Source organism: Neomonachus schauinslandi, chromosome 6, assembly GCF_002201575.2.
Source record: "Neomonachus schauinslandi chromosome 6, ASM220157v2, whole genome shotgun sequence".
Lineage (NCBI taxonomy): Eukaryota > Metazoa > Chordata > Mammalia > Carnivora > Phocidae > Neomonachus > Neomonachus schauinslandi.
In genome coordinates this window covers 101,304,683-101,331,678 of record NC_058408.1, presented here as the reverse complement: position 1 = coordinate 101,331,678, position 26,996 = coordinate 101,304,683, and the positions used below count along the sequence as shown (strand labels likewise).

At 38.2% G+C, this 26,996-nt stretch overlaps 1 protein-coding gene across 1 annotated transcript in view; it reads right to left on the bottom strand.

The window, feature by feature from the left end:
* MCU (mitochondrial calcium uniporter) overlaps positions 1-26,996 on the bottom strand; it is a 203,316-nt gene that overhangs the window by 34,070 nt on the left and 142,250 nt on the right. The window contains exon 2 of the mRNA XM_044916493.1: positions 7,071-7,140. Coding sequence (XP_044772428.1) covers positions 7,071-7,140 — 70 coding nt within the window. The remainder of the gene's footprint in view (positions 1-7,070; positions 7,141-26,996) is intronic.

Sequence of the window (26,996 nt, the reverse complement as noted above, 5' to 3'; positions counted from 1 at the left end):
GTGATTACTTCTATGGTAGCAGGCAAGGCTTCCTTTAGGGCTGTTGGAAGAGACTTCAACTCTAGTATGTGCCAATGAAAAAAAAGAAACCCAATGTATTATTACAATGGGTGGGGCTCCTTTCTTCTCTGAGGCAATATAAATATGCATGTTACTAAGCTTGGAAGATGCACCATCTGTGCAGAGTACCAAGATCTTCCTTAGTGTCAAAAAAAATTTTTTTTTCTGGTAGTTATTTTGGCAAAGAAATTTAACAATCTTTCAAAGATGGTAACGACCATTAATGTTAACAGCTTGTCTAATTTCTGTAAGAGAATCTCACATATTTGAGATTTTTCTTGGACTGTGTCAACACGCTTATTAACAGACAAAAACTAGGAATTAACTCCTTAGAACAAATCAGTAGTTTCATCAAGTTGTATTCTGGAGGGAAATGGGATAATTGCCAATTCCTTCAAAACTTCAAATTATTGGAATAAATGATAGGGATCCTAGAATGGATGACATCATCTGAAATTTGACATAAATTTGCTTCTACTCCAAGCTAAGTCAGTTCAAAACTGTCAGCACATAAAACTTAAAGGTCTTTCCAATTTCACGTGGCAGCTTTTCTTGGCAATGTGAAAGTCAATTTTATAGGACCTTTTCAAAAAAGGTTTTTGTGAAAGAACAAATTCAATCACATTTTGGTAGTTCCTAACTGAAACTTCTACTTACAACAAAAAATCCAAACTGTAAGATATATTTAAAAAATGGAAAACTATAAGCTCTTTCAGCTTTCCCAACTTCATACTTAGGTTGGTGAGAACTCTGCCACATTAAAAAACTAAGGCTTCGTGTTCTATCATCTTTGGTGATTAGGTGATTTTATTACTTTCATTTCTTTTTTGTTGTCAAGTTTTTAAAAAGTTGGAATGAAAGATAGTAGTGGGGTAGTTTGTGCCCTCAACATGATGACAATAAATACAGAATTTCCAAATGTGTATAGGAGTGGCCATTAATAAAACAAGATGACTCAAACGAATCTTTCTTTTTCCCAAAACTGTTTGAAAAGCAACAGGAAAGGCTCTACAATATATAAAGAATCCTTACCAATCAATACTAAGATGGTCAATTTTTTTAAATGGGCAAAAAGTTTGAATGCTTTACTAAAGAAAATATTTGAATGGCTAATAAGCACATTAAAAGATGCTCAACATTGGGATGCCTGGGTGGCTCAGTTGGTTAAGCTTCTGCCTTTGGCTCAGGTCATGATCCTGGGGTCCTGGGATTGAGCCCTGAGTCGGGCTCCCCACTCAGCGAGGAGTCGGCTTCTCCCTCTGCCCCTCCCCCTGCTCATGCTCTGTCTCTCTCTAATAAATAAATAAAATCTTAAAAAAATAAAAGATGCTCAATATCATTAGTCATCAGTGAAATGTAAATTAAAACCATAAAGAGGGGTGCCTGGGTGGCTCAGTCAGTTGAGCATCTGCTTTTGGCTCAGGTCGTGATCCCAGGATTGGGACTGAGCCCCAAGTCGGGCTCCCTGCTCAGCGGGCAGTCTGCTTCTTCCTCTCCCCCTACCCCTCCCTATCCCGCCCCCTGGCTTATGCTCTCTCTCCCACTCACTCTCTCTCAAATAAATAAAATTAAAAAAAAAACACACAATGAAATAATACTACATATCCACTAAAATATCTATAATCAAGAAGATTGATCCAAATAAGTGTTGGGGAGGATACAGGGAAACTGGAACCCTTATATGTTGCCAGTGGGAATGCAAAGTAGTACAGCCACTGTGGAAAATAGTCTTGTAATTTCTCCAAAAGTCAAGTATATACCATATAATTCAGCCATTCCACTAAGTACCTACCCAAGAGAAATGAAAACATATGTTCACACAGACTTATAAGCAAATGTTGATACCAGCAGTGTTAACAGTCCAAAATGGAAAACAATCCAAACATCTCTCACTTGGTGAATAAACAAAATGTGATATTTCCATATACTAGAATATTTCTCAGCAGTAAAAATAAAGGGAAGAACTGAAACACCCACTGACCTTGTGTACTTACCCTGAAGAAATGGTACTTGTCCACCACCCACTACAATAGGGATAAACCTCAAGAGCATTATGATATGCAAAAGACTACATATTATAGGAATCCATTTATATGACATTTTTGGAAAAGATTTAATTATTAGAGGCAGAAAGTAGATTAGTGGTTGCCTGAGGCAGAAGGTAGGAGAAGGGACTGACTGCAAAACAGGAATAAGGAAACTTTAAGGGGTGAAGGAAGTAGTCTAAAGCCGGACTGTTATGATGCTATGACACGATACGTGAATTTTATGGTATGTAAAATTTATCACAATAAAGCTTTAAAAAAAAGTAACAGGGGCGCCTGGGTGGCTCAGTTGGTTAAGCGACTGCCTTCGGCTCAGGTCATGATCCTGGAGTCCCGGGATCGAGTCCCGCATCGGGCTCCCTGCTCGGTGGGGAGTCTGCTTCTCCCTCTGACCCTCCCCCCTCTCATGCTCTCTCTCTCTCATTCTCCCTCTCAAATAAATAAATAAAATCTTAAAAAAAAATGATATAAAAAAAAAAAAGTAACAGGACAAAAAACAAAGAAAAAGTTGGGGCACATACTTAGTTCTCCATACCATCCATAGACCTTAGGCTAAGAATTTATATATTATCTATACTTGGGCTGATTAAACAGATGATTGTTTAAGCAGATGCTTAACTGACTGAACCACCCAGACACCCTGATTGTTTATTCTTTTTTTTAAAGATTTTATTTATTTATTTGAGAGAGAGAGAGAATGAGAGACAGAGAGCATGAGAGGGAAGAGGGCAGAGGGAGAAGCAGACCCCCTGCTGAGCAGGGAGCCCGATGCGGGACTCGATCCAGGGACTCCAGGATCATGACCTGAGCCGAAGGCAGTTGCTTAACCAACTGAGCCACCCAGGCGCCCCTGATTGTTTATTCTTAAACAGGAATTTTCAATAACCTTTCATTACTAGAATTATTTGCCCTCAAACAATTCTTGTAAGAAATCTTGTACCTTTTGTTAACTACAAAATAAACACAACTGTCTACCACAATTCTCAATACAGGGTTAATTTAGTAGCATTACATTCTGGATAGAGAAATGAAGACAGCTAGAAGAGATTATTTTCCTTGTTCTTACTCTAGAGCACCTTTGGTACTTTCCCAATTGCTAAGGTGAAGATACATCCTGGCTTATACTATTAAAAATTGTCAGGAAAACTCTGGTTGTCCCCTTTTCATCCTCAAAAGTATCCTGGGTTGGATGATCAATTATACATTCAGCCTGTCTGTAGCAGAATTATTCTCACCCTTAACTTTCATTAACATGAAGGGAAACCCCCTGAAGGCTCTGGAGATCTTAAGTAGGTATAAACAATGCAATCATAAAGATTTCACTGTTAGTCATTTTATAGTTGAGGATCAGGGGCACAGAGAAATTAAAATGAGAAGCCTCAAGCCACATTTTTTAGATTAGAGGGCTTTAACACTACCACCAACACTGTTTATAGAGTCAGTATTTCTGGTGGACAAGTACCATTTCTTCAGGGTAAGTACATTTTTCTCTCTGAGGTGGTACTTTTACTATTTTCACCATTTCACAGATGAGAAAAGAGCTTTGAGAACCTAATTACCTTGCCTAAGGTTATAAGGTGGTTAAATGGTGAAACTGGGATATAAACCAAGGTCTGCTTGACTCCAAACTTGTTTCTTAACCTCTAAGCATAATGCCTCTCCTGAAAGGGAACACGGGTATGGGTGTGGGTACATATGTGTGCGCCTGTGCGCCAGGTATCCAAAGTGGTTCTCCAACTGAGGGTCCGTGAGCTGGTTTGAGGGAGTCTGCATCACTAAGAAATTATGTGTAAAATTTCCTATGTATATATATAACTTTTCTCTAAAGAAAGAGTCTAGAGCTTTCACCAGATCTTCAAAAATATTTGTGATGTAAGAAAAACTAAGAACCTTTTAGACTGCTTTGGTAAGAAGGTTAAACATTGGGTGCTCGGGTGGCTCAGTTGGTTAAGCGGATGCCTTCGGCTCAGGTCATGATCCTGGAGTCCCAGGACTGAGTCCCGCATCGGGCTCCCTGCTCAGCAGGGAGTCTGCTTCTCCCTCTGACCCTCCCCCCTCTCATGCTCTCTCTATCTCATTCTCTCTCTCAAATAAATAAATAAAATCTTAAAAAAAAAAAAGGTTAAACATTTAAGATAATATATACCCTTTATATCAGGTATTATAGTCATGATTAGAAGATCCGTCAAACAACACAATAAGCAATTACTGAAAGGAAGTATAGATAAGGCATGTATACGAGTTACATATATATAATGTGGTATTTTAGATTTTGTCTTTTTAAAAAATGGGGGTCCTCATTTAATACAGAATATGATCCAGCAGCCTCAACTAAGAGCAATGAATGACAGTAGAGATGTTTACTACTGAAGTAGTAGCTGTGTATTAGGCAATTTTCTCATATGCTATACAGACCTAAGGTAAAATTGGTTTAGAAGTAAAAATAAGAAAGATGTATAATTTGGGGATAGTAAGGACAATGAGTTGCATTAAATCAATTATGTGCTTCTATTTCTTGATAACTAATAGGAGTTGGTTTTCTTAGGTAGGGCAATAGTATTGGTAGGAATTTGGGCAGTCACATTTGTTTGTTTTTTTTGAAGTACGTATCTTTTCAACCCCTTATGCAACATAGGGTAACCTACTAGCATTTGTGTCCTAGAATAATATTCATCCAGATACCCCAGTACAACTGTACCATGGTTACATTATTGAAATACTTCCATACGGGGTAATAGCAACTGCGTAAGTTTAAACAGCTTTGGGTGGGGTGAGGGTTCTGATAACAATGCAAATATCTATTCTGAGGAGTAACAGGGGATCCTAGGACTTTCAAAATTCCTCTGAGGCTTCTTCACTTTAGGTGTCTATAAGTTTGCTAGATGCTCTTTTGACGGTTGCTTTGTCTATAAATTAATGTTTATAAGGTTGAAATTTGAATTCTATCAAACTAAACTTGATACAGAGGAAATATATATAACATTCAACCCTAAGCAAACAATATAAACTGTAGATGTGCAATACTGGGTAAGAGAAATGACAGTAAGGTTGTAAACACATTCCCCCACTACTGTAACAACAACCACGCCTCCATCCTGTTGCCAGTTTGCAGCATCATGTACATTCACAAAGGACTGTAAGTGGTCCCCAAACATCTGTTCATTCTTTCTCACATCAAAGAAGGGTATCACAGGGCGCCTGGGTGGCTCAGTTGGTTAAGCGACTGCCTTCGGCTCAGGTCATGATCCTGGAGTCGCGGGATCGAGTCCCGCATTGGGCTCCCTGCTCGGCGGGGAGTCTGCTCCTCCCTCTGACCCTCCCCACTCTCATGTGCTTGCTCTCTCTCATTCTCTCTCTCTCAAATAAATAAATAAAATCTTAAAAAAGAAAAAAAAAAAGACACAAGCATAGGGGGCGCCTGGGTGGCTCAGTTGGTTAAGCGACTGCCTTCGGCTCAGGTCATGATCCTGGAGTCGCGGGATCGAGTCCCGCATCGGGCTCCCTGCTCGGCAGGGAGTCTGCTTCTCCCTCTGACCCCCCCCCTCTCATGTGCTCTCTCTCATTCTCTCTCTCTCAAATAAATAAATAAAATCTTAAAAAAGAAAAAAAAAAAGACGCAAGCATAGGGGGCGCCTGGGTGGCTCAGTTGGTTAAGCGACTGCCTTCGGCTCAGGTCATGATCCTGGAGTCCCGGGATCGAGTCCCGCATCGGGCTCCCTGCTCCGCGGGGAGTCTGCTCCTCCCTCTGACCCTCCCCCCTCTCATGTGCTCTCTCTCATTCTCTCTCTCTCAAATAAATAAATAAAACCTTTAAAAAAAAAATTCACTGGGGAAGGTGGGTCTGCAGTTTGGCCAGTATGAAGCCAACTTCACTACACTTTCTAAAATCAGCCCCTCATCCCCCCTTCCCCCACCCCCAGTACCAGAGAATTACTGCAGCTTTTAGTCGACTAAGGGAACTTGTTTGAGAGAGGGCTCAATTCCTAGCAAAGTCCTACCCAAAGTGACGATCCTTAGACCTTCTTTTTCAAAAATAGAATGGGATTAGGGTGCCTGGGTGGCTCAGATGGTTAAGCAACTGCCTTCGGCTCAGGTCATGATCCTGGAGTCCCGGGATCGAGTCCCACATCAGGCTCCCTGCTCAGCGGGGGGTCTGCTTCCCCCTCTGCCCTCTTCCCTCTCATGCTCTCTGTCTCTCATTCTCTCTCTCTCAAATAAATAAATAAAATCTTTAAAAAAAAAGAAAAAAAAGAAGGGTATCACAGCCCTGAGTTTAAGGGAAGGAAAAAACAATCAGGGCAGGAGGTCTCAGATTTTGAATTGCTTCTGTCTAGGCGCCGATGATACGAAGGGGCTGGAGAGTTTGATCGTGATCCATAAAAGGAAGGTCCAATGGTTAGGAAATACTAAAGATGGTGCTTCTGTGATCTTCACATTACTTATGTGCCCAGTTTTAAAACATAAATGAAAAGATGAGATAATAACATTCCATGATCTATGAAAATCTGATGGGTCTATTTAGTTTTTCTTTCTGATCTCTCCTCTAAATTCACTGCATCTTCATTCAAATTTTATTTCTCTTCTTTAACACTGCCCCACCCCCATCTTCTCTGTCTGATTCCAAGTCCATCTTTTTTTTTTTTATTTTTTTATTTTTTAAAGATTTTTATTTATTTATTTGACAGAGAGAGACACAGTGAGAGAGGGAACACAAGCAGGGGGAGTGGGAGAGGGAGAAGCAGGCTCCCCACTGAGCAGGGAGCCCGATGCGGGGCTCGATCCCAGGACCCTGGGATCATGACCTGAGCCGAAGGCAGCCGCTTAACCGACTGAGCCACCCAGGCGCACCTCCAAGTCCATCTTAAGTGAAGGAGTATGATTTATAAATTTATATGTTAGAGAATGAAAAATATTGAGTTAAGGAAAAAAAAAATATACATAAAAAATGGATTTGCCAAAACTCACCATCAGAGGGCACAACAGTACTGCAATAAACAACTCCCAAATTCTGCCAAGAAGAGAGCCTCTGGTGCACCTAGAAAATACAAAAAGACACATCCACGGTCAGGACAGAGCAACAAATGTGTATGTATATGATAAATAACTTTTTGATTATTTAAGTAATATGTATTCTTTGTAGAAAGGTTTAAAAATATAGTTTAAGAAAGTCAAACTCATATCATCTTAAGATCATAGTGATGAATATTTTGGTTTGTTTTCAAAATTTTATACAAACATATTTACATATACACATATCACACAATTGCTTTTTCATCTACTTTTTAAGCACTCAATATTGGTTTTAAGGGCTACCAAGTCTAAACTAAACTTTCATGTTTCCTCCTCTTGCTAGCTTTTAGACCTGCATTTCCTTCATACCTAGGTGTTAAGTAGTTGTATCATGAATTTGCTGTTACTGGGTTGAGATCTAGTCTTTCTGTTCACTTTCCTTTTCTTTTCTTTTTTTTTTTTAATTTTAAAACTTGGTCAAGCAGCCTCACTCCTAGAGTCCCTAGTAATTTCCTTTTTCTGAATATAAGAAGGAAATCACTTATAATCTTACTACCTTCTCCAATGTATTGTCATTTTGTAGATTTAGGTCTAGAATTTAGTTTCTCACAATTAAACTAAGTTTCAAAAAGAATATTAAATGTTTTTGACTTGTCAAATGATTCATTTATCCCTTTGTACCTTTTACTTTCCCAGCCACAACAAGTATTAAAGGAAGGCATTAACTGACTAAAAAACAATGTCTGCCTCTGAGGCAGATACTATATTCCATTCCATCAGCCCTAAAAAAGAAAAATCATTTAGGACTCTATGACAAGATGTATCTTAACTCAACCATGATGCGTAACAGGCTTTATATCCTTCATGTGAACATCAATTCCTGCCTCCTGTCAACCTAAGAAAGCACGCAGAAATATGAGACTGACATTTACTAAAAATGTAAATACAGCAGTCCCCTCTTACTCACAGGGGCTATGTCCCAAGACCCCTCAGCGGATACCTGAAACTACATAAGGTACTGAACCCTGTATGTTTTTACTTATACATACATACTTAAAAGTTTAAGAATTAGGCACAGGAGATTAGCAACAATAGCTAATGATAAAATAGAACTGTAAAAATATACTGTGATAGTTAAATAAATGTGGTCTCTCAAAGTATCTTACTGTACTGCACTCACCCTTCTTGTGATGATGTGAAACAATAAAAATGCCTACATGAAGAGATGAGATCAGGTGAATGACGTAGGCACTGTGACCTAGTGTTAAACTACTAATGACCTTCTGACCATATGTCAGAAGGAAGAGCATCTGCTTCTGGACTGCGGTGGACTGTGGGTAACTGAAAGTGAAACCACGGATAAGGGGGGACTACTGTAATCATTTGAAATTACTAGACTTAGTTCATAGCTGATCATGATACTCTAATGTGTTTGCATGCTGTTGAGAATCTTTAAGTTAATACATACAATTACTTCACTGTGACTGTCAGACTTTTTTTTTTTTTAAGTTTCGAAACATTTAGTTAAATTTAATTTTACACACTGATTTGGGGATGCTCTGGTTAAAGATGGATGTGCTGGGAAACCCCACAATCCCGATCCTCTGCTTGAGCCCCGTAAGGGGATCCAAAGAATCCTGGGACTTCATAAAGTGGTTTGAAAACTAATGATGGAAGACAGGGGAAGATGAATCCTACCCCTTATTCTACAAATGAGAAAAGTGAGACCCACAGAGGGAAAGTGACTAAGAGTCACACATTAGGCAGAATCAGGATTTAGAATCCAGGTCTCAATACTGCTAACCATCTCCTACACAAAACACACAGGGCCTTGGTCTTATCCTCTGCAGGTCTTTTTATTCGACTATGCTTAGGTACCTTCTAGCAATATAATTTTATTTAAAATGCTTAAGTTATTTCTTTTGAATAGATAAAACAGGTACATGATATAAAATTCAAAAAACAAAAACTGAATAAAAATTAAGTCTTTTACTCTTAATGTTGGTCTTCCTCACATCCCTGTGGCCCAGCAACACAGTTCTCTCCAGAGGTACCTCGTTAAATCTGAATATCCTATCAAAGACAGTGTTATACATATACAAGCTTGTGTGTGTGTGTGTGTGTGTGTATTTGCAGAGATTTTTAAAATTGCTCTCCAGAGGTACCTCGTTAAATCTGAATATCCTATCAAAGACAGTGTTATACATATACAAGCTTGTGTGTGTGTGTGTGTGTGTGTGTATTTGCAGAGATTTTTAAAAACACAAATGGTAGCATGCTAGAGTTCCATTACTCATCTGGCTTTCTTTTTAACTTAACTCACTACTTTTAGTGACTGAATAAAATTACATTGGTTAAATAAATTTTATGGTACATCTTTATGATTGCCTATTGACAGACAACCTTTTATTATTTTAACACATGACACTAGAATAAATATCCTTACGTGCAGGTACCAATATTGGAGGATAAAATACTTCAAGTGCCAAGTTAAAGGTACATACACTTTAAATTTTGAAAGCTATTACCAAATTGTTTTTCATGGAAATTAACATGAATCCACATACCTACAGATTGCCAGTGTCAAAGCTGAGCAGTATTTCACTATAGCTATAATTTGCATTTTTTGTATTAAAAGTGAAAAATTTTACATATTTTTATCTATGAGTTAATTTTATTTGCTTTTCTAGGAACTAAATATTTACATCCTTTGCCCTTTTTTCAATTTAGTTCTTGGTCTTGGAATATTATTTTGTAGAAGTTCTTTAAATACTAAGAAAATTAGCCCTTTGTCAACAGAACACGTTGCAATCTTCTCTTTAACTTAAGGGGCCTGTGTCATAAATCTTAGAGGCCTTCCCTACTTTGAGAATATTATAACATTCTCCGTTTGCTTCTTTTAGTTTAATTTTTCAGGTTTAAATCGTTGATTCATTAGGAATTAATCTTGGTTAAAGTTAAGTAGAAATCCAACTAATTTCCCACTAATAACACAGGTGGTCCCATATTTAAATAATTTATTTTCCCCTCTTATTTGAAATGCTACCTTTGTAATTTTCTAAATCCCTATACAAATTTAGATCTTTTTCTGAATTACTATTCTGTCCACTGATCTGTCTGCTCATGCCCTAGTGACTACATTATTTCAACATTCTAGCTTTGTAATATATTTTAGTATCTGGGACGGTAGTAGGCTAGTTTTCCCTGATTACTTTCCTTTAAGAATTTTCCTAGTTATTCTTCAACTCTTGAACTTAGAGTCAGTTTGTCTAGTGACACAACACAAACACACAATCCCATTAATTTCAAAAGCAGTATAATAGCATAGTGGCTAAAATCACAGAATTTGTAATCACCCTGCCTGAGTTTAGATTCTGATTCATAACCTACTCTAACCTCAGCTTGGAATAAATTCATTAGTCTCTTTGTGCCTCAGTTTCTTCACTGAAAAATGGACAAAGAATAATACTAGTACCTACCACATAAACTCGCTGCAAGGACTAAATGTAATACATATAAAGTATTTAGAACAATGCCTGGCATAGAGTAACTGCTTAATAAATGTTAACTAGTTTTTTGCTTGTTTGTTTTTTATTTTGAAATTGAGATCACATTAACTCCAATTAACATAAGGGAAACACGGGGCGCCTGGGTGGCTCAGTCGTTAGGCGTCTGCCTTCGGCTCGGGTCATGATCCCAGGGTCCTGGGATCGAGCTCCGCGTCGGGCTCCCTGCTCTGAGGGAAGCCTGCTTCTCCCTCTCCTGCTTCTCCCTCTCCCACTCCCCCTGCTTGTGTTCCCTCTCTCACTGTGTCTCCCTCTGTCAAATAAATAAATAAAAATCTTAAAAAAAAAAAAAATAAGGGAAACTGATTTCCATAAGATTTTGAGTCTTCATATCCAAAAACCTTATAAGCCTTTCCAGTTAAGTCTGTATTTGTGTCACTGAGAAACATTTTAAGGTCTTCTTCACACAGATCTCGTCTTTATGTCCCTTTCCCTAATGAAATGCTTCTTGTACTAAGTACTGATTGTACTAATCTTGTCCAATAATAAGCTCATGGCCCCTACACTTGTTTTTAGTTTGTATATGCCTGTGATGCTTTACCTGCCCTCTAATTTTGTTATTCTTTTGGAGTTTGTTTTAGAAATGATTCTAAATAATTTTTTTGTGGGCGCCTGGGTGGCTCAGTTGTTAAGCGTCTGCCTTCAGCTCAGGTCATGATCCCAGGGTCCAGGGATCGAGCCCCGCATCGGGCTCCCTGCTCAGTGGGAAGTCTGTTTCTCCCTCTCCCACTCCCCCTGCTTGTGTTCCCTCTCTCGCTGGCTGTGTCTCTCTCTGTCAAATAAATAAAAATTTTTAAAATCTTAAATAATTTTTTGTGATCTAATCTGGGAATCGTTTAATGGGAAAGTTTAGCCTATTTACATGTATTAATGTAATATATATTTAATCTTTCAGTCATCAAATATTATGCTATAAAAACTTAACGCTTTGTTTTTATTGCTGCTCTTTCTTCTTCAAAATAGTTTACTAAGTGGTTTGGGCTTGCTTTATTTTAGTTACACATGTTTTTCTTCTGATAATATGGAAAGTTTAATTTGGTTTAGTAGTTATTTCAGAGTAAAAGTCTAAGTTCTTTTAACTGTCTTTAAGGCCTGATGTTATCAGATACCCTATTATCTCTCGGACTTCATCTCTTACCCCTCTCCCTCTCAATTATTCTGCTTTAGCCCCTCAAGACTCTGTCCTGTTTCTTGTATGCACCAGCTATGCTCCTGCTTCAAGACTTCTGCAATAGTTATTATTTCTGATCAGAATATTATTTCTCCAGGAAACTATCAGGCCCCCTCACTTCCTTCAAATGTTTGCTCAAATTTCACTTTCTGAGTGAGGCCTACTCTGGCTACCCATTTAAAATGTCCATCCCAGCAGTTAAGATGGCAGAGTAGTTGGGGGACCCTAAGTTTGTCTTGTCCCTCGAATACAACTACATCGTTATCAGATCATTCTGAACACCTGAGAAATCAATCGGAGATCTGAAAATACAGATGCTGTAAGTCTACAAGTAGAAAAGAGACCACAGTTTGGGAGGTAGGAGGTGCAGAGACTTCAATCCGGTGTGATATAGCTGATGATATGGTGGAGGGATGGGAGCCTGCTTAAGGAGGCTACTGCCAAGTATTCTAAGCAGTGGAGTGCAAAATCAGAACTTTTAGAAGTCTGCTACAGCGTGGGGGAGGGAGGGCGTCCCTGGCTCAAAGGTGCTCAGGTGGCAAAGTGGGGCAAAATCCCAGGTGTGACAGTATGGTCTCAGGATCCCAGGGATCTCAAGAACAACAGGGGGTACCTGAGTGGGGCAGAGTTCCCAGGCATAGGAGCAGGGAAGCTGGCTGGAGAAAAGCAAGTCTAGGTGCCAGCTCTCTGCTTGTGTTGCCATAAACTGCAAACTACTGCACAGTTCTGCAACCGCTTTCCTGGGCAGGATCCAGCAAAAGGCAGAAGGCTGGTAAGACCCCCTCCCCAAGGAGCAGCGAGGGTCGGTGCCATGGGAGTCCCTAAAATTTGGAGTTTTGAAACTCAGTCACATGCCTGGATAAAAATGCTCAGTCACAGGCCGGGTGAACAGAATTCTGACGGAAACTGGGGAGACAAAAGTAATTGAATGCTTTTCTGTGAGGGCTCACTGAAGGAGGGTAATTTTCAGCTCCGGCGCTAGAGAGCACGGTGCAGCCATATTCATGGAGCCCATTAGGGCCAAAAGCCTTCAGGGAGCAAAACAGTGCCACCTAGTGGAATCTGGAGCTGCTTACACCAAGCCCCGGCCTCTGAGCACTGGAGGCACTTTTCCACTAGGGCAAATCCACCTGAGAACCAGTGCAACAGGCCCCTCCCCCAGAAGACCAGCACAATTAATTCAATCACACCAAGTTTACTGATCATTGAGGGCTGCAAAACTTCAGCTCTTGGGGAAAACAGTATATACCATTCTTTAGTCTATTGGTATGTTTCCAGTTATTTTATTTTTCATTTTTTTATTCTTTTTTAATTTTTATACATACTTTATATATTTTTGTTTCCTTTCATTGTATTTATATACAGTATTTATACACACATTTACATATACACATATACATGTTTTTCTTTCTTATTTGGGTATCTAGTTTCTTTTAACAAGCAGGCCAAACACACCCAGGATCTAGTTTTGTTTTCTATTGTTGTGATTGTTATTATTTTTGTTGTTGTTGTTTTTTTTTTTTTTCTCTTTCTTCTTTTCTTTTCTGGACAAAATGACAAGATGGAGAAAATGACCCAAAAGAAAGAACAGGAGGTAGTACTCACTGCCAGGAATTTAATCAATATGGATATAAGTAAGATGTCTAAACTAGAATTTAAAACAATGATTATAAAGATATTAGCTGGGCTTGAAAAAAGGATAGAAAACACTAGGGAATCCCTTACTCTAGAGAAAAAAAGAACTAAAATCTTATCAGGTCGAAATTAAAAACGCTATTACCAAGATGCAGACCCAAGTGGAGAATATAAAAACGAGGATGAACAAAGCAGAAGAGCAAATCAGTGATACAGAAGATAAAACGATGGAAAATAAGGAAGCTGAAAAGAAAAGGGAAACAAAACTATTAGATCATGAAAGTAGACTTAGAGAGCTCAGTGATTCCATAAAGCAAAATAATATATATATTATTAGAGTCCCAGAAGATGAGGAGTGGGAAAAGGGGCAGAAAGTTTATTTGAACAAATTAAAATTTTTTCAAGATTTTTTTTATTTATTTATTTTAGAGAGAGAGAATCTCAAGCAGATTCCATGCTGAGAATGGACCCTGACATGGGGCTCAATTCCAAGACCCTGAAATCATGACCTAAGCTGAAACCAAGAGTCAGACACTTAACTGACTGTACCACCCAGGCGCCCCTATTTGAACAAATTATAGTAACAAAGACCACAAAAGAACAATCTACAGGAACAGCGACTTTACAGGTACAATGGCACTAAATTCATATCTTTCAATAATTACTCTGAATGTAAATAGATTAAATGTTCCAATCAAAAGACACAGGGTATCAGAATGGGTAAAAAAACAAGATCCATCCATTTGCTGCTTACAAGAGACTCACTTTAGACCCAGAGACACCTCCAGATTGTAAGTGAGGGGGTGGAGAATGATTTATGAAAATGGACATCAAAAGAAAGCTGGGGTAGCAATCCTTATATCAGACAACCTAGATTTTAAACCAAAGACTGTAATAAGAGATGAAGAAGGACACTTTATCATAATAAAGGGGTCTATCCAACAAGAAGATCTAACAGTTATAAATATTTATGCCCCTAACTTTGGAGCAGCCAAATATATAAACCAATTAATAACAAAATTAAACTCATTGATTATAATATAATAATAGTAGGGGACTTTAACACTAGGAACTGTTTCTTTGAAAGAATTAATGAGATTGATAAGCCCCTAGCCAAACTTAAAAGAGAAAGGACACAATATCCAGGGCCAGATGGCCTCACAGGGGAATTCTACCAAACATTTAAAGAAGAATTAATACCTACTCTTTTGAAACTGTTCCAAAAAATAGAAGTGGAAGGAAAACATCCAAACTCTTTCTATGAGGCCAACATTACCTTGATCCCAAAACCAGACAAAGACCCCACCAAAAAGGAGAATTACAGACCAATATCCCTGATGAAAATGGATGCAAAAATTCTCACCAAGATAGGAGCTAATAGGATCCAACAGTACATTAAAAGGTTTATTCACCACAACCAAGTGGGATTGATTCCTGAGCTGCAGGGGTGGGTCAACATCCACAAATCAATCAACATGATATACCACATTAATAAAAGAAAGGACAAGAACCACATGATCCTCTCAATAGATGCAGAAAAAGCATTTGACAAAATACAGCATCCTTTCTTGATAAAAACCCTCCACCATGTAGGGATAGAGGGAACATACCTCAACATCATTAGAGCCATATATGAAAGACTCACAGTGAATATCATCCTCAGAACAGAACAGAATAAAGAACCCAGAAACAGAACCTCAACTCTTTGGCCAAATAACCTTCAACAAAGCAAATAATATATACTAAGCAGCAGAAAGAGAAATCAAGGAATCAATCCCATTTACAATTACACCAAAAACCATAAGAGACCTAGGAATAAACCTAACCAAAGAGGTTAAAGATCTATCTCTGAAAACTATAGAACACCCATGAAAGAAATTGAGGAAGATACAAAGAAATGGAAAAACATTCCATGTTCATGGATTGGAAGAACAAATATTGTTAAAATGTCTATGTTACCCAAAGCAATCTATACATTCAATGCAATCCCTATGAAAATACCATTAGCATTTTTCACAGACGTGGAACAAACAATCCTAAAATTTGTATGGAACCAGAAAAGACCCCAAATAGCCAAAGTTATGATGAAGAAGAAAACCAAAGCTGGAGGCATCAAATTCTGGACTTCAAGCTCTATTACAAAGCTGTCATCATCAAGACAATATGGTACTGGCACAAAAACAGACACATAGATCAGTGGAACAGAATAGAGAACCCAGAAATAGACCCTCAACTCTATGGCCAACTAATCTTCAACAAAGCAGGAAAGAATATCCAATGGAAAAAAGAAGTTTCCTCAACAAATTGTGCTGGGAAAATTGGACAGCCACATGCAGAAGAATAAAACTGGACCACTTTCTTATACCATACACAAAAATAAACTCAAAATGGATGAAAGACCTAAATGTAAGACAGGAATCCATCAAAATCCTAGGGGAGAACACAGGCAGCAACCTCTTTGACCTTCGCCGCAGCCACTTCTTGCTAGACATGTCTCCAAAGGCAAGGGAAACAAAAACGAAAATGAGCTAGTGGGACTTCATCAGGATAAAAAGTTTTTGCACAGCAAAGAAACAATCCACAAAACTAAAAGGCAAACTACGGAATAGGAGAAGATATTTGCAAATGACATATCAACTAAAGGACTAGTATCCAAAATCTATAAAGAACTTATCGGGCGCCTGGGTGGCTCAGATGGTTGAGCGTCTGCCTTCGGCTCAGGTCATGATCTCAGGGTCCTGGGATCGAGTCCCGCATCGGGCTCCCTGCTCAGCGGGAGCCTGCTTCTCCCTCTGCCTCTCTCTCTCTCTCTCTCTGTCTCTCATGAATAAATAAATAAAATCTTTAAAAAAAAAAAAAAAAGAACTTATCAAACTCAATGCCCAAAAAACAAAAAAATCCAGTCAAGAAATGGGCAGAAGACATGAAGAGACATTTCTCCAAAGAAGACATATAAATGGTTATCAGACACATGAAAAAATGCTCAACATCACTCGTCATCAGGGAAATACAAATCAAAACCACAATGAGCTACCACCTCACACTGGTCAGAATAACTAAAATCAGCAACTCAGAAAACAACAGATGTTGGGGAGGATAAGGAGAAAGGGGAACCCTCTTACACTGTTGGGAATGCAAACTGGTGCAGCCACTCTGGAAAACAGTATGGAGGTTCCTCAAACAGTTAAAAACAGAACTACCCTATGACCCAGCAATTGCACTTCTAGGTATTTATCTAAAAGATACAAACATAGTGATTTGAAGGGGCACATGCACCCCAATGATTATAGCAACAATGTCCAAAATAGCCAAAATATGGAAAGAGCCCAGATGTTCATTGACAGATGAATGGATAAAGATCTGGTATATTGGAGTGCCTGGGTAGCTGAGTCGTTAAACGTCTGACTTTGGCTCAGGTCATGATCTCAGGGTCCTGGGATCGAGCCCCACGTCAGGCTCCCCACTCAGCAGGCAGTCTACTTCTCCCTCTGCCCCTCCTCCCACTTGTGCTCACTCAAGTGCTCTCTAATAAATAAAATCTTTAAAAAAAGATGTTGTATTTACTCAGCCATCAAAAAGAACGAAATCTTGCCATTTGCAACGACATGGATAGAAGTAGAGGGTATTATGCTAAGCGAAATAAGTCAGTCAGAGAAACACAAACACCATGATTTCACTCATATGTGGAATTTAAGAAACAAAACAGATGAACATAGGGGAAGGGAAGGAAAAATAAAATAAGATAAAAACAGAGAGGGAGGCAAACCATAAGAGACTCTTAACTATAGGAAACAAATTGAGGGTTGCTGGAGGGGAGGTGGGTGGGAGGATGGGGTAATTGGGTGATGGGCATTAAGGAGAGCACTTGATGTAATGAGCACTGGGTGTTATATGCAACTGATGAATCACTAAATTCTATTCCTGAAACTAATAATACAGTATATGTTAACCAAATTGAATTTAAGAATTTTTAAAAATGTCAATCCTAATAATTGGTACTCCCTATATATATATTTATTTATTTATAGATTTCCTGTCTCTAGTATGAGCAGTGATGAACTTAATATAACTATGCTTTTTTTTTTTTTAAGATTTTATTTATTTGAGAGAGAGAGAATAAGAGAGAGGGAGCACATGGGGTGGGGTCAGAGGGAGAAGCAGACTCCCCACTGAGCAGGGAGCCCGATGCGGGACTCGATCCTGGAACTCCAGGATCATGACCTGAGCTGAAGACAGTCGCTTAACCAACTGAGCCACCCAGGCGCCCCTAGCTGTGCCTTTTTAAAAAAGATTTTATTTATTTATTTTAGAGAGAGAGAGAGCGCACGCGCGATTGGGGAGAGGGGCAGAGGACGTGGGGGATAGAGAATCCCAAGCAGATTCCCCGCTGAATACAGAGCTTGACATGGGGCTCGATCTCACAATCCTGAGATCACGACCTAAGATGAAATCTGGACGTTTAATTAACTGAGCCACTCAGTTGCCCTAATTACGCCTCTTTTTTTCCCTCGTCTCTACTATCAGTTTATATTATTTCTGTTAGTGTTTATCTATTTCTCTATTATCATCTACTTACCTATATACCCCACACCCTCTTTTACTGGATTTATTGATTTATTTATTTTTTAAAAGATTTTATTTGACAGAGAGAGACACTGAGAGAGAGGGAACACAAGCAGGGGGAGTGGGAGAGGGAGAAGCAGGCTTCCCGCGGAGCAGGGAGCCTGATGCAGGGCTCCATCCCAGGACACTGGGATCATGACCCGAGCCGAAGGCAGACGCTTAACGACTGAGCCACCCAGGCACCCAGATTTATTGATTTTAAACAACATCTTTTGGTAGTATGTTATAAAACATAAGGTTTATACCACTTTATGTCACTTTTGTCCCTCACACTTCCAACTTTTGTTAGTTCTATCAATACTAGCTTGTCAAGGTTTTAAACATTCATATTGGCTCTATAAAACCTAATCTAATCTTCACATTTATTTTAATCTTAATTTTATGGATCAATGGACTCTATGCTCACTACCGATACTTAGACTATAGTTTCTCCTTTCATGTCTTGGTTGTCTGCACTTTATCCTGTAGAAGTAGGGCTCATGAGAATAAAATTTCCCTGAAATTTGGCATGTTAAAAAATGTCTCTCCCTTTATATTGAAGGATTATTTGGACTGGCATACATTTCCTAGATAAATCTTTGAGGAAAGTATTAAAGTGTTAATGTTGAATGCTGCTTTGGAGAAAACGGAGGTCAGCTACTTTTTTTGGAGCTGAGCTCTCAGGGCTTTTTGGGGGGATCTGGAGCCACAGATACCATCTCTCAGAGTCCTCTCACACACCTATTTGACCTTCACTGGATCTGGCAGCTTTTCTTCATATATTGTTATGAATTGTAGGATTCAACAGGATTGTAGAGATCTCTCTGGTTGTGCTGAAGATGGAGCTTGCTTTCTTATTAACTTTCTTATTTTAAGGTTATTTCAAGAGAAGGGGAAAACTGCTGCCTTTACTGGGCCATTATTTATTTAAACAGTAACTTTCTAATACGAACATTTCAAAACATACAAAGAAGAGCACAGTGTGATGGATTCCTTCCATGTACTATCACCTACTTCTATATTTACCAACATTTTACCAAATTTGGTTCATCTATATCCACCTAGTTTTTTCCCCACAGGATATCTTAAAGGAAATTCCAACCAGCATATTGCATTACCTGAAATTATTTCTGTATACATCTAGTAGGCCGTTTTAAGACAGGAAGTCCTCTCTTCCTCTGTGACTTTACAAGTTATCCTTAACAATAAAAAATGTTTTTGTGGGGCAAAGAACTGCACAAACACATGGTTGTTTATGAGTATTATTTGTTAGGATGCTATAGAACATAGGTTGGCAAGTGAAACACCTGTTTTTGTAAATAAAGTTGTACTGGAACACAACCAAGCCCATTTATTTACTTACTGTCGATGGTAAGTTATCAGTCATCTACTTTCACAGTATGAGGGCAGAATTGAGTAGTTGGAACAGAGTCTATATGGCGCAGAAAGTCTAAAATATTTACCATCTGGCCCTTCAAGAAAATGTTTGCTGATCCTTGCTGTAGAATGCTACCACTGTAGTTCTGAGATAAATCACTTTCCCAAAGTCCACCCAGTCACTTCTATAATGACATTGGTAATTATAAAATATTACTTAGTAAGTGTTCACAAACACACATATAGGTCCTTTCCTTTCTTTAAACCTTCTAATACCTTATAGTCTAATAGGCCAATAGAAACAGAAATGATTTTGCTCCTGCCATTTTTCTTTGAAACGTGGCAACAATAACAACAAACCAACAAAGATAAAACGAAGGAGAGGAATGTACGTGCTCAAGTCCAAAGAGGCACTGCTATTCTAAACGATCTTTCATGACTCTCCTGGATTGAATATATTTAACTGTTTTAATTGTATATTCTTAATAGATCACAAGAAGATAGAAAGCTTTTAATAAATTCTTGACTGATGCTTAAAGTTTAAAAAAAAAAAACTCAAGAAGTTAAAAAAAGAAAAACATTCAGGCAAATGGCACGTATTTATCCATACATTTAAATTTCATAGGCAGAGATGAAGATTAAGGTTAAGAAAGCAAATATCCGGGCGCCTGGGTGGCTCAGTTGGTTAAGCGACTGCCTTCGGCTCAGGTCATGATCCTGGAGTCCCAGGATCGAGTCCCGCATCGGGCTCCCTGCTCAGCGGGGGGTCTGCTTCTCCCTCTGACCCTCTTCCCTCTTGTGCTGTCTCTCATTCTCTCTCTCAAATAAATAAATAAAATCTTAAAAAAAAAAAAAAGAAAGCAAATATCCAAATGTGCAGAAATCCTAAGAGTAAATCTTTAGACACTATCAATGCCAAATGAACAAGGTGATTTGGTGCCAATATAGTTCCCTGAAAAGAAAAAACAAGTTTATACTTTTGGTACAAAATGGTCCATGGGGTGCCTGGGTGGCTCAGTTGGTTGAGCATCAGACTCTTGATTTCAGCTCAGGTCATGATCTCCCCCACCCAGCAGGAAGCCTGATTGAGGACTTCTCACCCTCTCCCTCTGCCCCTCTCCTTGCTCGTGCTCTCCCTCTCTCCCCCCTCCTCTAAAATAAGTGAATAAATCTTTTTAAAAAAAATAGCCCACATACTTTTTCTTGGTCCTGTTTTGTTTTGTTTAAGTAATCTCTACTCGAACTCACAACCCCAAGATCAAGAGTTACATGCTCCCCCAACTGAGCCAGCCAGGTGCCCTGATTGTCCACATCTTTGATAAGTAATTTGAGAACTTCTGGGAAAAAACAGGGGGTTGTAGTTAAAATATAAAATCTGCTCTGGTATTACAACCATTTCTTAAATCTTAACCCCAGGAAAAGAAAAATGTTTTAGCATTATCAAGTTAGAGTCAGACTACAAAACACTGTAACATAATTTTCCCAAGTCATAAAATTCAAGCTAATAAAAAATCAAACTTTAGTATTATAAAAAGACATTTCATGCCCTCAGAGCACATGATTAAATTCAAGTCAAAACTTACTTTAAAATTCTTTACTACTATTATAAATTATGCAACTTCCCCTCCACTCACCTTTCATTGGTCAGAAGAGCAAACTCAGCAACTATTTCTGTCAGCAAATTGGGAAGAATGTCAAATCTAAATAACCTGTCAACCTCAAAATATTCATAGCCATTTAGACACTAGACCGTAGGGGTTAAAATAGAAGAAGGAGGGAAAAAAAGAAAAGAAAGGAATATAGAAAAGAAAGAAAAAGGCAGTTCCTTATTTGCCCAATTCTATTTATTTAAAAAATCTTAGATTAACACTGTAAAACTATTTCAGTTGGTCTCAAGCAAGTGTTAAAAAGAAAACCAGAGACCTAGGATGGCATCACTCAGGCTGAGTCCCCAAAACAGGGCTTTATATATAGACTTAAGTGCAGTTTCAACCTCCCCCAGAAATGTAGTCTTAACTGGTCATCAAGAATTTTCTAATGGGTGCCACCGAGTCTGCCAGCAGGGCCCTCTCCATCCCCAAAGGAAGATGAGATTCTCTGTTATGATATGACCCTCTGTTCTTCCCCCTAAGGAACAATCAATCCTTCCTTTTGCTAACTTTCATGCCCCAGCCTCCTTCTTATAAAAACCTTCCATTTTGTTCAACTCCTCGGGGCTCCCCTGTACTCCCTAGATGGGATGCTGCCTGACGCATGACTTGTTTAATAAAGCCAATTAGATCTTCAAATCTACTCAGCTGAATTTTGATTTTAACACAGGACAAACCTATAACAGCTTCTACAATTTGGCATCAGTTTTTTCCACGTTCTTGATATAATACAATTGTTGAAGCATCACATCTTTCATAATTTTTCCCACTTCAACTCTATCAATATATTGAAATAAGCACTGTGACTCCAAATCCTCGTGTTTGGTGGGAAAACACCAAAAGGCTTGGGCCCAGTTCCAACTTACTATCTTCAATTTCTACCCCTAAGTCTTGGTATCCTCATTTGTTAAATTAACAACAGCAATGACAACAAAATTGACTATTTCACAAGGCTGATTTCATTTAAGGATAAGTGACAATATAAATGTGACAACATTTGAATGACTAATGTCCTACCAAAATGTAAGATATTCAGAAATATAAACTCAAAATAATCTTCAATCCCCTTAAAAGACTCTTACTGAGAAGAATTTAGTAAGTATCATTTATTTTGAAAGCCACAACTACCTCTAAACAAAGGTATACAATATAAATACCTTATTATATTAAAGATAGAAACCTAAGGTAAGATTTTATTTTTTTTAAAGATTTTATTAGGGGGAGTGGGAGAGGGAGAAGCAGGCTCCCTGCTGAGCAGGGAGCCCGACCAGGGGCTCAATCCCAGGACCCAGGACCCAGGACCTGAGCCAAAGGCAGACACTTAACGACTGAGCCACCTAGGTGCCCCTAAGGTAAGGTTTTTTAAAAGAGAATCTCTTCATTAAAAAAAGAGAGAGAGAATCTTCTCAGGTAGCACCATAAAAAATATTTAAAGGGTTAGACTAAATATAGGGCCTATTTTATACTTTCAATAACTCACCAAGGAAACAAAGTTTCTTATGCAGTTTAAGTGAAGGTGGCATTAATATTTTGTGAGTTAAATTATATTACAATTTAATATTAGAAAATTATTTTCTCCTTGAAAATAATTAATAGTTACTCCATTTTATTATAATATAGGCAACATGTCCCCCACTAGAACATATTGTTACTTTATAATGGAAGTCATGATTCAATTTATATACCTTTGATTTCCAAGAGAATTTCTTACCTATAAAACAAGGCAATATGAAGTATTTAAAAAAAAAATTTTTTTTAAAGATTTTATTTATTTGGGGCGCCTGGGTGATTCAGTCGTTAAGCGTCTGCCTTCCGCTCAGATCATGATCCCAGGGTCTTGGGATCGAGCCCTGCATCGGGCTCCCTGCTCAGGGGGAAGCCTGCTTCTCCCTCTCCCACTCCCCCTGCTTGTGTTCCGTCTCTTGCTGTGTCTCTCTCTGTCAAATAAACAAATAGATTATTTGACAGAGAGATAGAGAGGGAGCACAAGTAGGCAGAGCGGCAGGGAGAGGGAGAATGAGAGGGAGAAGCAGGCTCTCTGCTGAGCAGGGAGCCCGATGCGGGGCTCGATCCCAGGACACTGGGATCATGACCTGAGCCGAAGGCAGACGCTTAACGACTGAGCCACCCAGGTGGCCCTGAAGTATTTTTTTTGAAGGACTCTTTGTTGCATCTGGTCAACATCAATTTTTGAATTAGGGAATTATATCTAGCTCCCAAATTATCAATAAGGTTCTTTAAAAATTAATACTTGTTCAATGATGTGGGGAACAAAGGCAAAAGAAATACATATAAATTGAACCTCCTTATAACCTACAGCCAGTTGACAAGTACTTAAGACAGGCAGGGTGACCTTCCTCCAGGAACTCAACTGCCTCACAGTTAATACTTTGCTATGGGCAAAAGGCAACCGTAGCTTAACATTACCCGACCTCCAGGATCCTATAAATCTCCTTTAATATATAAAAATTCCTTTGGAATTTCCCTTATCTCTACCCTACCCCCTCCCCCAAGGTATATGTTAGCAATCATCCTCCAAGCATATGGCCCACTCATTTGTATCTGAAGGGTCTCCTGACTAAGGTTTTACTAGCCAGTAGTGAATGACTTTTCCTAACAACAGCTAGTCCCTCAAGGTCCTAGAAACCTTGCTTCCAAATTCCTTAGAGACTTACGCTATCCCTAACCCCCTCCCAACTTGAAAGTATATAATCAGCCACTCCTCATGACCCCAGTGGAGCTCTTTCTGCCCATGGGTCTGTCTACGTGCTTTAATAAAACCACCTTTTTGCACTGAAGACACCTCAAGAATTCTTTGATTGTTCACTCTGAACCCCAACAGTTTCACGTCATTCACCACTCTCATAGTGCTTTGAGGATCAAATAATACAACATATGCAAAAGCATACAAGGCAAGACCTTAGCCATAAAATTTTGCACCACTGCTGATCTAGCAATAGATTAAAATAATCAGAGCACTCAAACCTTAACTGTAACTAGTTGTACATAATATCTTTCAACATAATATAAACCGATAAAAAGGTCATTTCTTTTATCCTAATAAACACAGATATTTATCTGTTTAACTGTATCAAGAAATGCTCATTAAAGCCAATTCTCTTACATTAGGTCTTTAAATTAATAACTAGGTTTTAAGACTTAAAAGACTGGTGATATTTCTGGTCTATCACTACTTAACAAAGTTAAGTAATTTGGTATGAATTAACTTCATTGATAAAGTTTCTATTTTAGATTTTGGTATTACTCCAAAATTACAATGCAGGTTTATACTGTGCAAGAACCAAAGTCCAATATCTACTAAAACTTCAGTGTATAGTCTAGATCCTAGTATTTGAGGCAATTCTACACCTATATTTGGAATGTGTTTATATCCTAATGGGCGCTATATTTTCCTTAATGGATGCACTTTTACTCCCTTGGGTCTCATGACAAATATGTTAATGAAACCAGAGCAAGGAATTCTGCTTTTCTTAAACCTTCCCTCCCCACAGTGAAATGGAAATTTCTTTTCTACCTTGTTCCTTTTCTTTCTATTTATTAAGAACCTACATTCACACAAAAAAAGAAAATTTTGGCCTCTTTATACCACCTTATCTGGGTTTTTAAACAACTATTATTTTACCCAACATTTTATTATAAAACTTTTCAAACATGCAGCAAAACTGAAAAAATTTTATAGTGAGTTAAATTATATTACAATTTAATATTTACAGTTAATATTTTACACCCTTTATACCTACCCTTCACCTAGATTCAACATTATCATGTTATCTATCCATTCCTTTAAATTTTACAAAAAGTTTTAATTCTTATAGTTTATCATTTTTAAATGCATTACTGTCTCCATTTCCTTACAACTCTCCTGCGCCGCTCTCAGATTTTGTCCTTACCTGTTTTCACTTGTCATATTGTATTCTAATTGTCTGTTTCGATGTCTGCCTTCCCTTCAGGAGTAATGATTACCGTGATCATTTTTTTATATATCGGTACCCTCTCCACCCTTCTATACCTTAGGAGAAAGTAGAAACTTACTAAATATTTATTTGCGGTGTCTTTGTCTTCTTCCTTAAACCTCAATATCATTGACAAGTTTTACAACTTTGCTTTATGTCCCGGTTTTCCTCCCTTGGGAATTATTACTGACTCTTATCTTACTGCTAAACTACTCCAAGAAATAAGGAAGTAATTATAATTTCTGTAAGCATTTTGGGAGATATTCAGAGTGCAAATTTCTTCATGTATATATTAAATGTCCATTTTATTTTTAGCTACTGTCATTGTGTAAACATATTCCATGTTGTATTGGGATGGCCATTAAACTGCTAATCACTGTTTTTAAATTACCAAAAAACCCAAATGCAAAATCCTCAAAGGACTCATTGTCGCGTAAAATCTAGCTAGCATTTGTACCTTTCAACAATCATTTGTACAATTCAGAGCAGCATAAAGATTTAGACATAAAGTAATGAAATCAGAATATAAACCACACTGGAACATGAACTCTCAATAAGTGTTAAAGGAATAAATGTAGGTTTGAAAGATATTTTAACTGAGAGTAAAACTGGAACTTAATTGGTTGCTCTTTTTGACAGACAGTTCAATTTGGCTATGGTTCTTTTTATCACCTGAATTCATATTTCCCTCCGCAGTACCACTGAAGTCTGGAAGCTCAGTATTTGTTGATATAAAAATATTGGGGAAATAAGTAGTTGCATCTATAAATTAATGTAATGGGATAAAACTCCCATCTCTGAAATGGCATAAAGTTAGGAAAATAACAAGCTTTAGAAATATTTTGTTTTTGCTTGAGGATGAGTAAACAGGAAGAGCTATATTATTCTCTATACTTTATATAACTGAGATACTTTTTAGTTTTCTCTACTTTGCTAGTGCCTGGGGGCTATGAGACTTCTGTGCTTGTTCTAGATAACTGCTCCCCAAAAATACTGTCCACAGATCTGTAGCATCATCTATCAGATAAACATGTTAGAAATGCAGATCTCAGGCCCCACCTCAGACTTATCTAATCACAATCTGCATTTTAACAAGACCACTAGGAAATTCATATGCATATTCAAGTTTGAGAAGCACCACTACAGTTCACCCAGATGAGCCTCAAGGAGCGTTACATTAGATGGTCTGATGCAGTACCCTCAGACCTTTAACCTTTCTTGTTCATTCAGACCCCAGCATAAGCATCTAAGGCTTGTGGGGAGGCAACATGACATAATAGAAAAAATATGACATCAACAGTCTGAAAAGTGAGGTTGTAGTCTCATCTCTAATTATGTGACCCTGAACCTTAGTTCTTCTCATCTGTAAAATGAATGAGTTATACAACATACAAGGTAAGGCACTTCAACTCTAAAAGTCTATGAATATAAATATCAACAGATATTTAGGAAAATGTCTCAACTATATGTGATATCTCAAGGAAGTGGGCCTACTTTTAATGCTATAGGGCCTTGTCCATCAATTCCTTTATATTTATTTAGGTTTGAAAATCAACCTCTTTCTTTCATTTTCACACTTGGTTTCTGGTAGATACACAGTAGTGAATAACTTAGGAAGTGGGTGGCTGCTATTAATAATTTCCCTGCTTCCTTTGTTCCTAAATGCTGATAAAACACAGGTAATAGACAGGATTCAGGAAAAAGTAAAATCAGATTCTGTGTTTTGCATAAGAGCAAGAGAAAGTTACTGCTCTTGGGAAAAACATGGCTGAAACACTTAAAGGTAAAGGATTATGATGTGTGACACTGTCAAATGGATCAAGAAATAATAAAATTCATGTATGTGTGTGCACACCCACAGGGAGAGAGAGAGGAGATAAAGCAAATGTGGCAAAATATTAATAACT